Source organism: Aquarana catesbeiana, linkage group LG02 (genome assembly GCF_042186555.1).
Source record: "Aquarana catesbeiana isolate 2022-GZ linkage group LG02, ASM4218655v1, whole genome shotgun sequence".
Classification (NCBI taxonomy): Eukaryota; Metazoa; Chordata; class Amphibia; order Anura; family Ranidae; genus Aquarana; species Aquarana catesbeiana.
Genome location: NC_133325.1, coordinates 808,225,624 through 808,241,842, shown reverse-complemented (window position 1 = coordinate 808,241,842; position 16,219 = coordinate 808,225,624). Strand labels below are relative to the sequence as shown.

The window sequence follows — 16,219 nt, the reverse complement described above, 5'->3', positions numbered from 1 at the left end:
CCAATCACCCCCCCCCCTGTCACAAACTGACATTAGCAGTATTTTTTTTTTTTTTTTTTTTTTTTTTTTTCTGATTACTGCATAGTGTCAGTTTGTGACAGTTACAGTGTTAGGGCAGTGAATATTACCCCCCTTTAGGTCTAGGATACCCCCCTAACCCCCACTAATAAAGTTTTAACCCCTTGATCACCCCCTGTCACCAGTGTCACTAAGCGATCCTTTTTCTGATCGCTGTATTAGTGTCGCTGGTGACGCTAGTTAGGGACGTAAATATTTAGGTTCGCCGTCAGCGTTTTATAGCGACAGGGACCCCCATATACTATCTAATAAATGTTTTAACCCCTTGATTGCCCCCTAGTTAACCCTTTCACCACTGATCACTGTATAACTGTTACGGGTGACGCTGGTTAGTTAGTTTATTTTTTATAGTGTCAGGGCACCCGCCGTTTATTACCGAATAAAGGTTTAGCCCCCTAATCGCCCGGCGGTGATATGCGTCGCCCCAGGCAGCGTCAGATTAGCGCCAGTACCGCTAACACCCACGCACGCAGCATACGCCTCCCTTAGTGGTATAGTATCTGTACGGATCAATATCTGATCCAATCAGATCTATACTAGCGTCCCCAGCAGTTTAGGGTTCCCAAAAACGCAGTGTTAGCGGGATCAGCCCAGATACCCGCTAGCACCTGCGTTTTGCCCCTCTGCCCGGCCCACCCAAGTGCAGTATCGATCGATCACTGTCACTTACAAAACACTAAACGCATAACTGCAGCGTTCGCATAGTCAGGCCTGATCCCTGCGATCGCTAACAGTTTTTTTGGTAGCGTTTTGGTGAACTGGCAAGCACCAGCCCCAGGCAGCGTCAGATTAGCGCCAGTACCGCTAACACCCACGCACTGTACACCTCCCTTAGTGGTATAGTATCTGATCGGATCAATATCTGATCCGATCAGATCTATACTAGCGTCCCCAGCAGTTTAGGGTTCCCACAAACGCAGTGTTAGCGGGATCAGCCCAGATACCTGCTAGCACCTGCGTTTTGCCCCTCCGCCCGGCCCGGCCCAGCCCAGCCCACCCAAGTGCAGTATCGATCGATCACTGACACTTACAAAACACTAAACGCATAACTGCAGCGTTCACAGAGTCAGGCCTGATTCCTGCGATCGCTAACAGTTTTTCTGGTAGCGTTTTGGTGAACTGGCAAGCACCAGCCCCAGGCAGCGTCAGGTTAGCGCCAGTACCGCTAACACCCACGCACGCAGCATACGCCTCCCTTAGTGGTATAGTATCTGATCGGTTCAATATCTGATCCGATCAGATCTATACTAGCGTCCCCAGCAGTTTAGGGTTCCCACAAACGCAGTGTTAGCTGGATCAGCCCAGATACCTGCTAGCACCTGCGTTTTGCCCCTCCGCCCGGCCCAGCCCAGCCCACCCAAGTGCAGTATCGATCGATCACTGACACTTACAAAACACTAAACGCATAACTGCAGCATTCGCAGAGTCAGGCCTGATCCTTGCGATCGCTAACAGTTTTTTTGGTAGCGTTTTGGTGAACTGGCAAGCACCAGCGGCCTAGTACACCCCGGTCGTAGTCAAACCAGCACTGCAGTAACACTTGGTGACGTGGCCAGTCCCATAAGTGCAGTTCAAGCTGGTGAGGTGGCAAGTACAAGTAGTGTCCCGCTGCCACCAAAAAGACAAACACAGGCCCGTCGTGCCCATAGTGCCCTTCCTGCTGCATTCGCCAATCCTAATTGGGAACCCACCACTTCTGCAGCGCCTGTACTTCCCCCATTCACATCCCCAACCAAATGCAGTCGGCTGCATGAGAGGCATTTTCTTTATGTCCTCCCGAGTACCCCTACCCAACGAACCCCCCCAAAAAAGATGTTGTGTCTGCAGCAAGCGCGGATATAGACGTGACACCCGCTATTATTGTCCCTCCTGTCCTGACAATCCTGGTCTTTGCATTGGTGAATGTTTTGAACGCTACCATTCACTAGTTGAGTATTAGCGTAGGGTACAGCATTGCACAGACTAGGCACACTTTCACAGGGTCTCCCAAGATGCCATCGCATTTTGAGAGACCCGAACCTGGAACCGGTTACAGTTATAAAAGTTAGTTACAAAAAAAAGTGTAAAAAAAAAAAAAAAACACATACAAAAATATAAAATAAAAAAAAAATAGTTGTCGTTTTATTGTTCTTTCTCTCTCTATTCTCTCTCTCTATTGTTCTGTTCTTTTTTACTGTATTCTATTCTGCAATGTTTTATTGTTATTATGTTTTATCATGTTTGCTTTTCAGGTATGCAATTTTTTATACTTTACCGTTTACTGTGCTTTATTGTTAACCATTTTTTTGTCTTCAGGTACGCCATTCACGACTTTGAGTGGTTATACCAGAATGATGCCTGCAGGTTTAGGTATCACCTTGGTATCATTCTTTTCAGCCAGCGGTCGGCTTTCATGTAAAAGCAATCCTAGCGGCTAATTAGCCTCTAGACTGCTTTTACAAGCAGTGGGAGGGAATGCCCCTCCCCCCCCCCAACGTCTTCCGTGTTTTTCTCTGGCTCTCCTGTCTCAACAGGGAACCTGAAAATGCAGCCGGTGATTCAGCCAGCTGACCATAGAGCTGATCAGAGACCAGAGTGGCTCCAAACATCTCTATGGCCTAAGAAACCGGAAGCTACGAGCATTTTATGACTTAGATTTCGCCGGATGTAAACAGCGCCATTGGGAAATTGGGAAAGCATTTTATCACACCGATCTTGGTGTGGTCAGATGCTTTGAGGGCAGAGGAGAAATCTAGGGTCTAATAGACCCCAATTTTTGCAAAAAAGAGTACCTGTCACTACCTATTGCTATGATAGGGGATATTTACATTCCCTGAGATAACAATAAAAATGATTAAAAAAAAAAAAAAAATGAAAGGAACAGTTTAAAAATAAGATAAAAAAATAATAATAATAAAGAAAAAAAAAAAAAAAAAAAAAAAAGCACCCCTGTCCCCCCTGCTCTCGCGCTAAGGCGAACGCAAGCATCGGTCTGGCGTCAAATGTAAACAGCAATTGCACCATGCATGTGAGGTATCGCCGCGAAGGTCAGATCGAGGGCAGTAATTTTAGCAGTAGACCTCCTCTGTAAATCTATAGTGGTAACCTGTAAAGGCTTTTAAAGGCTTTTAAAAATGTATTTAGTTTGTCGCCACTGCACGTTTGTGCGCAATTTTAAAGCATGTCATGTTTGGTATCCATGTACTCGGCCTAAGATCATCTTTTTTATTTCATCAAACATTTGGGCAATATAGTGTGTTTTAGTGCATTAAAATGTAAAAAAGTGTGTTTTTTCCCCAAAAAATGCGTTTGAAAAATCGCTGCGCAAATACTGTGTGAAAAAAAAAAATGAAACACCCACCATTTTAATCTGTAGGGCATTTGCTTTAAAAAAAATATATAATGTTTGGGGGTTCAAAGTAATTTTCTTGCAAAAAAAAATTATTTTTTTATGTAAACAATAAGTGTCAGAAAGGGCTTTGTCTTCAAGTGGTTAGAAGTGTGGGTGATGTGTGACATAAGCTTCTAGATGTTGTGCATAAAATGCCAGGACAGTTCAAAACCCCCCCAAATGACCCCATTTTGGAAAGTAGACACCCCAAGCTATTTGCTGAGAGTCATGTTGAGTCCATGGAATAATTTATATTGTGACACAAGTTGCGGGAAAGAGACAATTTTTTATTTTTTTTATTTTTTTTTGCACAAAGTTGTCACTAAATGATATATTGCTCAAACATGCCATGGGAATATGTGAAATTACACCCCAAAATACATTCTGCTGCTTCTCCTGAGTATGGGGATACCACATGTGTGGGACTTTTTGGGAGCCTAGCCGCGTACGGGACCCCGAAAACCAAGCACCGCCTTCAGGCTTTCTAAGGCCGTAAATTTTTGATTTCACTCTTCACTGCCTATCACAGTTTCGGAGGCCATGGAATGCCCAGGTGGCAAAAAAACCCCCCAAATGACCCCATTTTGGAAAGTAGACACCCCAAGCTATTTGATGAGAGGTATAGTGAGTATTTTGCAGACCTCACTTTTTGTCACAAAGTTTTGAAAATTGAAAAAAGAAAAAAAAATTTTTTTTTTCTCGTCTTTCTTTATTTTCAAAAACAAATGAGAGCTGCAAAATACTCACCATGCCTCTCAGCAAATAGCTTGGGGTGTCTACTTTCCAAAATGGGGTCATTTGGGGGGGGGTTTGTGCCACCTGGGCATTCCATGGCCTCCGAAACTGTGATAGGCAGTGAGGAGTAAAATCAAAAATGTACGCCCTTAGAAATCCTGAAGGCAGTGATTGGTTTTCGGGGTCCCGTACGCGGCTAGGCTCCCAAAAAGTCCCACACATGTGGTATCCCCATACTCAGGAGAAGCAGCTAAATGTATTTTGGGGTGCAATTCCACATATGCCCATGGCCTGTGTGAGCAATATATCATTTAGTGACAACTTTGTGCAAAAAAAAAAAAAAAAAAAAAAAAAATTTGTCACTTTCCCGCAACTTGTGTCAAAATATAAAACATTCCATGGACTCAACATGCCTCAAAGCAAATAGCTTGGGGTGTCTACTTTCCAAAATGGGGTCATTTGGGGGGGTTTTATGTCATCTGGGCATTTTATGGCCTTCAAAACTGTGATAGGTAGTGAGGAGTAAAATCAAAAATGTACGCCCTTAGAAATCCTGAAGGCAGTGATTGGTTTTCGGGGCCCCGTACGCGGCTAGGCTCCCAAAAAGTCCCACACATGTGGTATCCCCATACTCAGGAGAAGCAGCTAAATGTATTTTGGGGTGCAATTCCACATATGCCCATGGCCTGTGTGAGCAATATATCATTTAGTGACAACTTTTTGTAATTTTTTTTTTTTTTTTTTTTTTTTGTCATTGTTCAATCACTTGGGACAAAAAAAATGAATATTCAATGGGCTCAACATGCCTCTCAGCAAATTCCTTGGGGTGTCTACTTTCCAAAATGGGGTCATTTGTGGGGGTTTTGTACTGCCCTGCCATTTTAGCACCTCAAGAAACGACATAGGCAGTCATAAATTAAAGGCTGTGTAAATTCCAGAAAATGTACCCTAGTTTGTAGACGCTATAACTTTTGCGCAAACCAATAAATATACACTTATTGACATTTTTTTTACCAAAGACATGTGGCCGAATACATTTTGGCCTAAATGTATGACTAAAATTGAGTTTATTGGATTTTTTTTAGAACAAAAAGTAGAAAATATCATTTTTTTTCAAAATTTTCGGTCTTTTTCCGTGTATAGCGCAAAAAATAAAAACGGCAGAGGTGATCAAATACTATCAAAAGAAAGCTCTATTTGTGGGAAGAAAAGGACGCAAATTTCGTTTGGGTACAGCATTGCATGACCGCGCAATTAGCAGTTAAAGCGACGCAGTGCCGAATTGTAAAAAGTGCTCTGGTCAGGAAGGGGGTAAAACCTTCCGGGGCTGAAGTGGTTAAGCATCATTAACATCACTGCTCCCGAAAAAACGGCCGTTTTTAAAAGTTTTTTTTGCATTGATACATGTCCCCTGGGGTAGGACCCAGGTCCCCAGGTCCCCAAACCCTTTTTAGGACAATACCATGCAAATTAGCCTTTAAAATGAGCACTTTTTATTTCGTACGTCGAGTCCCATAGACGTAAATGGGGTTCTAATGTTTGTGCGAATTTTCGGTCCGTTCGCAGGTTCTGGTGCGAACCGAACCGGGGGGTGTTCGGCTCATCCCTAATGGGGCATAACAAAGGGAAAAACCCGTTCTGGATGTAGTTGATTTGCTGCAATTTCTGAAGCTTTCCAGCAGTCTTTGATGGACAAAATGGGATTGCCTGGAATTTAAAGGTCCACAACAATCTGCAGATTGGTGTAGTGGTGACCACTTCCACCTTGGGGTCCTTGGTTCAAATCATGACCAGGACATGATCTGCATGAACTTAGCATGTTCTCTCCCTCTGCTTGTGTTTGTTTGCTCCCACACTCCAAAGACATGCTAGTAGGTTAATTGGCTTCTGTCTAAATTGACCCTGGTATGTGTATGTATGCAAGTTTGTATTGTAGGCAAGTTTGTGAGATACGAACACTGGATTGTAAGCTCCTTGGGGCAGAGAGGGATGCGAATGTACTGTATATAAAGCACTTTGTAAAGTTATTGGTGCTATATAAATGTCTGTAATAAATAAATCTATTACACAGCATGAAAATTTTATGGTTTGAAATAAAAATCTCAAACTTATTGTGGGGGTGGGGGTGGGGTGGGGTGAGGGTAATCAGCTTCTAACTTCAGCTTGTTCAAAGAAGCTTTGACAATAAAACCTGGAAGCTGATTGGTTTCTATGCAGAGCTGCACCAGATTTTGCACTCTCCAGTTTTAGTAAATGAATCCCTCAGCATTAAGGATAGGCCCCGGCGTGTTCGCAACCCCATGTGCCCGTGCCCGCCAGGAAGCTGACACCGCACTGTGCTAATCACAGGCAGTGATAAATTTCCCGATCTGTGCAGCCATGGACTAGGAAAATGCCTCACTGCCTGTGATTAGCACAGTGCGGCGTCAGCTTCCTGGTGGGCTTGGGGACGTGAGGTTAAGAAACACGCCCGAGCCCATCCTTACTCAGCATCTTCTTGAAACCTTATGAGTTACATAGTTAGTCAGGTTGGAAAGACACAAGTTCATCTAGTCCAACCAATAATGAATGGGCATGGGCAAAAAAGTCAGAAAGTCCCCTCCTAGGCATAACCTCTGTAGGGCTTCAGTTTTGTAGCAAGCCATAAATCACAAGAGGGGGAGGGATCTGTGTCACATGGTGAATTTCAAGAATTAGATTTTATAGGCAGGACAAAAAATCACATTTTCTGTATCATACATCAGGGGACACAAAGTGTCTTCTTGAATCCTTATAACAGGGATGTCCCAAAACAGTGAACAGAAGGAGAGGACAAAGCAGGAACAAGCCAACAGGCCCTAAAAATCAGGAACTGGAAAGTCTCATGCAGCCTGCAAAACATTGTGACCAAAGGTAGTGTCTTTAGAGCAGGGGTGCCCGACCGCTGGCCCTCGGAAGCCTCTGATGTGGTCCGCCACCTCCTGCTCTTGGATGGCAAACCCAGATCGCAGGCTCCTGACCCACCACCCCCCGAGTGTGAAGAGGGGAGCCTGCGCTAGAGGAAGCAAAGCCAATGCTTCCTGTAGAGAACTGTCTTCTGTCACAGTCGGAGTGATATCAAATGTATTCCGCCTGTGACAGTTGCCTGTCACACTGAAGCTCGGGGATGGCGGTTCGAGAAACCGGAATCTGGTACAGCAGCCACCATGGATACCCCCAGAAATACCAACCAGCAGTATTAATCGGCAGTACCAGACAGCAGTACCCACCACACTTGTGGCCCACGACCGGTTACCAAGTCACTAAAGTGGCCCTCACTCATCAAAAGGTTGAGCAACCCTGCTTTAAAGGCTCTAACATCCACCTGATAAAACTTTGGAAAAGTGTAAGCCAAGCACCATATAGTGGCTTCACAATGATGACAAATAGCCCAGGAGGTACTTACACTCCTGGTAGAATGAGCTGTCGCTGAAAAAAGTCAAACCTTCCCTTTCAAACTGTACGCTTGTGAATTAAGCTGAATGCTATAACAGAAAATATTAGACTTGGAAGCTATGTGACCTCTCTTTGGGCCCTTGGGAAGTACACAAGGGACTGATTAGCGAATTGCGGCCATCAACGTCATGTAAAGCCTAATAGCAAAAACAAAATCCAAAATTTGAAGAGCTTTGTCCCCTGACATCTTAAGCTTCAGACGAAAAGAAGGCAATATATTGTCCTGGTTAAGATGGAAGGCAAAAAAAAGTTGGCGGCTGAATAACCACCTTATGTGGAGTGTCAGGAATGGCTCCTTACAAGAAAGGGCAGACAGTTTCAAAATCTTTAACTATCAAAAGAACTAAAAGGAAGGTTACAAATGGCTTAAACTGAAATTTCTGGAAAACAGAGGAACCAACGGAGATGACACAAAGTCAACGGCGCTCTGACCAGAGGAGCAAAATGCATGACACTGTGTGCAAAGGCACACACCAAGGAAATAGAAGCAATTGCTCTCTGAAAAAAGATTGCCAAGGCCAAAACCTGACCCCTGATAGTCCTCAGAAAGCATTCTTTATGTCCAACAATGCCAGGAAATCCCTTGGCTGTAGAGAGGCCACCACCAAATGCATTAATTCAATTCAGAACTTCTGAACACAAAGAACCAGTTGAGAGGTCTGAGATCCAAAATGAGACAAACATTATTTGGTTTTGAAACCATAAATAGTTTTTTGTTATAACCCACAGAACCTTAGTCTTCTGGAACTGGAATGATCACTCCCTGAGAAAGATGATGATCGAGAGCAAGACACATTTGAAAGATTGAAGCATGGAGGGAAAAGCTCTGAAATTCTAGCTTGTAGCCCACAGCACTGCAGATCCAATCTTGTCCACTGTCTCCACTGCCAAAAATCAGAAAAGGTTTGCAAACGCCCCTTTACCCGAACCAGGGAGGGCATTCCTTTGTTGTGAAGAGGACTTGATCTCCGATTTATTTGGCTTCAGAGCCCAGGGTTCATAACAAAATTGGGAAAGAGATCTTGGCCTAGAAACTGAGGCCTGAGAATTGCAAAAGGAATGCCTTGAGAGAATAGGAGTGGTAGACTCTGACCAGTGTGCTAGTCTTTCTTCTCAAGTGGCTAAATAGCACTCCCACCTCCCAATATTGTTTGCATAAAAATATACAGGTTAGGACCAAGCCAATGTTCCCAATGGAAGGGACACAATGGTCCACATGCCTCTTGCAGGGAAACTCCGACTGAGCCAAAACTGACCAACATTTCAGCCATAGACCTGGGGAAAGTGTGTGGGTCGGCCAGACCCAATAGGGAGGGGGTATGCAGACAATGCATCCGCAGCTGCTGCTAGAGTGCTGAAAGGGGATGGAGCCCTCCTGGCTCCTGCAAAGGTTCAAGGAAGGAAAGGGTGACCCCTGGATGTTGCACATCTATGGTGTTCTGCTACGATGAATGGAGTGACAACCTCAGACTGGACTCTGACCAGGCCACGCCCCCCAAAGCTGCTTATGTGCCCCTAGAGAGGGAGGACAAGAAAGTCATCAGGTGTTCGCCCCAAATGGAATCTCTGTTCGAGCAATCCATCCCAGTGGACAGACTTGGAGCCCTTAACTTGAGTCTTTTGGCAGACTTCCTTTAAAAAACTGGAGCATTGTGCACCGGGCTTGTGAGGATCTGAATGAGGTAAGAGATCACTGAAGACATACTTATCTTCCAAGGGAACACATCTTTTTCAAGTGGATCAAGATCTCTCAGTGGAGAGGAAACCCTGACAGGGTAATTCTAGTCAGCATACCCAAAAAAACAAACACAAAGGCGAGTGTACAGGCTGCCATGATCCTAGCCCTGAAAACCTTTGAGAATGGAACTTGAGAAGCGACAATTTTAAATTAATGCGCACTACTTCCACAGAAAAATTCACAAAGACCTTTTGAGATTGGGGTAAACTCTGACCCTGGGGTTTCTCTGGCACAGGAGTCATTAGAGGAGGAGTCTTCCGGCTCCCCATCTTCTGGTATGAACATATCTGGTATGAACGGGTGGGGGGTTTAAAAGGTGACCTGTCATTGCTCATTTGCTGACTTACTGGGGCGTTGATGTGTTGGATTCCTTTATGCCAGATAACTTCCTCCTTACTCACTCTGGTTTAATTTTGTCCTGGAGATGCCTAAACTGGCATCAGCTTTGACTCATTTTTTTGTTTTTTTCTTCACTGAAGCAGATTCATGCACATTGATTCCTGGACATTTTTGGTCCCTTTTTGGGGCTTTATAGTCTGCTTAATACCATCTCTTTTCTATACACACCATCCCTCTGGCTCATGGATGCCATTGAGTGCATTCTTTCATTCCTGGGTAATCAATTTTTTTTCTTTTTTTGTGCAAAAAAAGAAACTTTTTTTAACATACTTAAGCCCTTTTGAGTTTATTTATACTCTTAATTTATGATCTATATTTCTAATTATAATTTTTCTGTTCATTCAGTTAAATAATTGTCCCATCAGTTGCTATACCTTGTCCACATGATTCAAGTGCATGAAATTGACATTACCAACGCCCCTTCTATTTCATTATTTAATATGTAGGTTTTGGTATGTATTGAGGCTTCTCAGCCCCTTTTTTTCAAAAAAAATTAACTATGATGGTTTCTAAGTTCAGAAACATTTTTTCATTTAAAACAATTTTTTTAGTGTTTACAGACTTCCCTTTATAAGCCCTCTGCAGCCAACTATGTGGCTGGTTGTGGCTATCGCCCCCACTCTGTGGACGTCGTTGGCCTTGCCCCGCGGGCCTGTTGGGGTAAGCTTGTAGTTATGGCAACCTTGGGGAGGTTCTATTTCCATCACATGTCAGCCCTCCTGGGTCGGGGTTGTATCATTGGGTTAATAGGTACTGGGCATTGGGTACCACTCAGAGCAATCGTTCAGTGATGTGTACTATAATACATTATTGCCTGTTTGGGTCTTTTTGTGATTGTCCCTTTTTCTTTCTCAGAGTCGCATTTTTCTGTTATATTCTATTCCCCTGATGAAGCCAATGTTTTGGCGAAACTAGTAGGGAAAAATTGAACTGCTATTACCACTCACCATCAGCGATAGTGGTCAACAGAAAACACAATACAGTGTACCACTTCTATAGTGTGGTTTAATTGTTTGATTTTTTAAACTTATAGCAAAAATATATCAATTTTATTACAACATCTACTGTGTTAAGTTGTTGCTGGCAGTGCTATAATCCCTCTCCCCCTTTCTGTTCCCCTTTATATTTAATTCCGGGATGAGGTGCCTTATCTACTAGGACATACTAACCATTATTCTCCTTTGTTCGTACATGAAGTTGGGGGCGGAGCATTTGGCCCCTCCCCACCTCGGGGGGTATAAATGGAGCCTGACATGGCAGTCTTTTTCACTCACATCACGAGTCTGCACACACCGGCTGCACCTCCAGGAGGGGAAGGTTTCACATTACACTCGGGTCATTTATGCTACTTTTTAGCACATTTGTTTGCCTTTTCCTTAAACCCCCGCCCTTTCCCACTCACTGTGCACTCTGCACATCACTGGTCCAACAATTTTTCATACTTTTTAATGCATTAATACTAATTTATTGCCCTTTCAGTCCCACAGCATATACCAACATTTACTTCATGCTGGTCCCCATACATTTATATGTGTACCAAATACTGCAGGAAGTTCACCTGTATTTCCAGGGTCCCTCTGATATTATATATATATATATATATATATATATATATATATATATATATATATACACACACACACACACACACACATATATATACATACATACAGTGGGGATGGAAAGTATTCAGACCCCCTTAAATTGTTCACTCTTTGTTATATTGCAGCCATTTTCTAAAATCATTTAAGTTCATTTTTTCCTCATTAATGTACACACAGCCCCCCATATTGTACACACAGCACCCCATATTGTACACACAGCCCCCCATATTGTACACACAGCACCCCATATTGTACACACAGCACCCCATATTGTACACACAGCACCCCATATTGTACACACAGCCCCCCATATTATACACACAGCACCCCATATTGTACACACAGCCCCCCATATTGTACACACAGCACCCCATATTGTACACACAGCCCCCCATATTGTACACACAGCACCCCATATTGTACACACAGCACCCCATATTGTACACACAGCCCCCCATATTGTACACACAGCCCCCCATATTGTACACACAGCACCTCATATTGTACACACAGCACCCCATATTGACAGAAAAACACAGAATTGTTGACATTTTTTGCAGATTTATTAAAAAAGAAAAACTGAAATATCACATGGTCCTAAGTATTCAGACCCTTTGCTCAGTCTTTAGTAGAAGCCCCTTTTGATCTAATACAGCCATGAGTCTTTTTGGGAAAGATACAACAAGTTTTTCACACCTGGATTTGGGGATCCTCTGCCATTCCTCCTTGCAGATCCTCTCCAGTTCTGTCAGGGGGGATGGTAAACGTTGGTGGACGGACATTTTTAGGTCTCTCCAGAGATGCTCAATTGGGTTTAAGTCAGGGCTCTGGCTGGGCCATTCAAGAACAGTCACGGAGTTGTTGTGAAGCCACTCCTTCGTTATTTTAGCTGTGTGCTTGGGGTCATTGTCTTGTTGGAAGGTAAACCTTCGGCCCAGTCTGAGGTCCTGAGCACTCTGGAGAAGGTTTTTGTCCAGGATATCCCTGTACTTGGCCACATTCATCTTTCCCTCGTCCTGTCCCTGCAGCTTAAAAACACCCCCACAGCATGATGCTGCCACCACCATGCTTCACTGTTGGGACTGTATTGGACAGGTGATGAGCAGTGCCTGGTTTTCTCCATACATACCGCTTAGAATTAAGGCCAAAAAGTTCTATCTTGGTCTCATCAGACCAAAGAATCTTATTTCTCACCATCTTGGAGTCCTTCAGGTGTTTTTTTTTTAGCAAACTCCATGCGGACTTTCATGTGTCTTGCACTGAGGAGAGGTTCCGTCGGGCCACTCTGCCATAAAGCCCCGACTGGTGGAGGGCTGCAGTGATGGTTGACTTTCTACAACTTTCTCCCATCTCCTGACTGCATCTCTGGAGCTCAGCCACAGTGATCTTTGGGTTCTTCTTTACCTCTCTCACCAAGGCTCTTCTCCCCAGATAGCTTTTCATGTGACAACACTGCAGAAATGACACTTGGCTACAATGTAAAGTAGTGAGTGTACAGCTTGTATAACAGTGTAAATTTGCTGTCCCCTCAAAATAACTCAACACACAGCCATTAATGTCTAAACCGCTGGCAACAAAAGTGATTACACCCCTATGTGAAAATGTCCAAATTGGGCCCAAAGTGTAAATATTTTGTGTGGCCACCATTATTTTCCAGCACTGCCTTAACTCTCTTGGGCATGGAGTTCACCAGAGCTTCACAGGTTGTCACTGGAGTCCTCTTCCACTCCTCCATGACGACATCACGGAGCTGGTGGATGTTAGAGACCTTGCGCTCCTCCACCTTCTGTTTGAGGATGTCCCACAGACGATCAATAGGGTTTAGGTCTGGAGACATGCTTGGCCAGTCCATTACCTTTACCCTCAGCTTCTTTAGCAAGGCAGTGGTCATCTTGGAGGTGTGTTTGGGGTGGTTATCATGTTGGAATACTGCCCTGCAGCCCAGTCTCTGAAGGGAGGGGATCATGCTCTGCTTCAGTATGTCACAGTACATGTTGGCATTCATGGTTCCCTCAATGATCTGTAGCCCCCCCAGTGCCAGCAGCACTCATGCAGCCCCAAACCATGACACTCCCTCCACCATGCTTGACTGTAAACAAGACACACTTGTCTTTGTCCTCCTCACCTGGTTGCCCCCACACACGCTTGTCACCATCTGAGCCAAATAAGTTTATCTTGGTCTCATCAGACCACAGGACATGGTTCTAGTAATCCATGTCCTTAGTCCTTAGTCTGCTTGTCTTCAGCAAACTGTTTGTGGGCTTTTTTGTTCATCATCTTTAGAAGAGGCTTCCTTCTGGGACGACAGCCATGCAGACCAATTTGATGCAATGTGCGGCGTATGGTCTGATCACTGACAGGCTGACCCCCCCACCCCTACAACCTCTGCAGCAATACTGGCAGCACTCATACGTCTATTTCCCAAAGACAACCTCTGGATATGACGCTGAGCACGTGACCTCAACTCCTTCGGTCAAACATGGCGAGGCCTGTTCTGAGTGGAACCTGTCCTGTTATACCGCTGTATAGTCTTGGCCACCATGCTGCAGCTCAGTTTCAGGGTCTTGGCAATCTTCTTATAGCCTAGGCCAGTGATGGAGAACCTTGGCACCCCAGATGTTTTGGAACTACATTTCCCATGATGCTCATGCACTCTGCAGTGTAGTTTAGCATCATGGGAAATGTAGTTCCAAAAGATCTGGGGTGCCAAGGTTCGCCATCACGGGCCTAAGCCATCTTTATGTAGAGCAACAATTCTTTTTTTTCAGATCCTCAGAGAGTTCTTTGCCATGAGGTGCCATGTTGAACTTCCAGTGACCAGTATAAGAGAGTGAGAGCGATAACACCAAATTTAACACACCTGCTCCCCATTCACACCTGAGACCTTGTAACACTAACGAGTCATGTGACACCGGGGAGGGAAGATGTACATTGTAGCAAAGTGTCATTTCTTAAATGTTGTCACATGAAAAGATAGAAGAAAAGATTTACAAAAACGTGACTGAGGGGTGTACTTACTTTTGTGAGATACAGTAATTTATATACACATACATACACACACACACTCCTTTACTATATTTACAACATGCATATCAAACGCTGCAGTAAGCTCACCTGTATTCGCAGAGTCTTTCTGATATACATATATACTCTTTTAATACTCTTGCAGTTCATGATCATGGACAAGGGGGGCCCTCTAGGGACATTCGTACTTACACCTATCAATGCCATGTCAGTACTCCGCTTGTTCCCCCGATGGGGTTACCTTTTGCTCCGCCTCCTCAGCTCCCATGTTGGATGTTGCTGCCGCCACCGGTGGAGTCAGCGATCTGATGAGCTGGCCCACGCCCAGCGCTGAGTATGGGGCCCTACAGTTTGACCCCCGATGACGACTCACCTTCCTGCCTATATTATGCTACATACATTCATTTGATTTACTACTTGTATTATAGATATAGAAAAGCATTTACCCCTGAAGAGCGAGCGCGATCTCGCGAAACGTGGTCGGGTACTACCGATGCTTGCACATTTCTCTGATGTTTATAATTGGTATATACTGTTTACCATGTATGTGGACTGACCCATGTTCACATTGTATGCATATTTTATCGGCCTGTATTCATTGCTGTTGTATCTTACATGCGCAACAAATTGTAATACATCTACTTTTTTACTATCATGATATGTTTTTTGGCTTACCATATTCACCTCATATGTATCTTCATCCAAAAAAGCAGTAGTAGACATTGCAGCAGTCCTCTAAACAGAAGCACAAGAAATGTAATATAACTCATCAGTTCTGGATGTGGTGGTTGCATTTGTTTTACATTTTGTCAAGCCAAAAATATTTACTGAAAGTAGAGTAAAATGCCTGTTGGTCCTGCCAGAAACCATTACCATTTGTCATTTCCTGGGCACCAGACATTTCATTTTTAGTCTTCCAAGGTATCCTTTTGAACTACAGAGCACCACCATATTAGGGAGAAGAGGAGTGTCAGGAAAGCTGCACTCAAACTCATGTTTAACCACTTGCCGCCCGCCATATAGCAGAATGACGGCGGCAAAGTGGTTTCAATATTCTGACCGGACGTCATATGACGTCCCCAGGATATTAAGCCGCTGCGCGCCCCTGGAGGTGCTCATAGCGTCGATCGTTGTTGGGGGGTGTCAGTCTGACACACTGCAACTCCGATCTAGGTAAAGAGTCTCTGACGGAGATCAGCCGTGTCCAATCACGGCTGATCACAATGTAAATAGGAAGATCGGTGATCGGCTTTTCTTCACTCATGTCTGACAAACGCGAGTAGAGGAGAGCCAATCGGCTGCTCTCCTGACAGGGGGGTCTGTGTTGATTGTTTATCAGCACAGCCCCCCCCCTCGGATCTCGCCCAGGACCACCATCATGCCGCCCAGGACCACCAGGATGGCCATCCACACTGGACCACCAGGTATGCCCCCCCCTAGACCCACAATACCAAAATGTGCCCAGGCAGCTGCCAATCAGTGCCCACTTACAATGCCTACCGCTGCCAGTGCCACCAGGGATGCCTATCAGTGCCGCGTATCAGTGTCCATCAGTGCCATGTATCAATGCCCATCAGTGTCCAGCAGTGCCGCCCATCAGTGCCACCCATAAGAGCCCATCTTTGCAGCCTTTCAGTGGCCATCAGTGTCGCCCATCAGTGCCCACCAGTGACACCCCTGAGTGCCACCTATCAATGCCCATCAGTGCCGCCTACCAGTGCCCAGTGCCGCATATCAGTGCCCATCATCAGTGCCCGCTCACTGGTGCCGCCTTATCAGTGCCCATCAGTGAAAGAG

At 44.7% G+C, this 16,219-nt stretch overlaps 1 protein-coding gene across 1 annotated transcript in view; it reads right to left on the bottom strand.

Moving 5' to 3' along the window:
- Positions 1–16,219, bottom strand: part of LOC141129499 (uncharacterized) — a 92,322-nt gene that overhangs the window by 11,213 nt on the left and 64,890 nt on the right. The window contains exon 5 of the mRNA XM_073617572.1: positions 15,098–15,157. Within this exon, the coding sequence (XP_073473673.1) occupies positions 15,098–15,157 (60 nt within the window). The remainder of the gene's footprint in view (positions 1–15,097; positions 15,158–16,219) is intronic.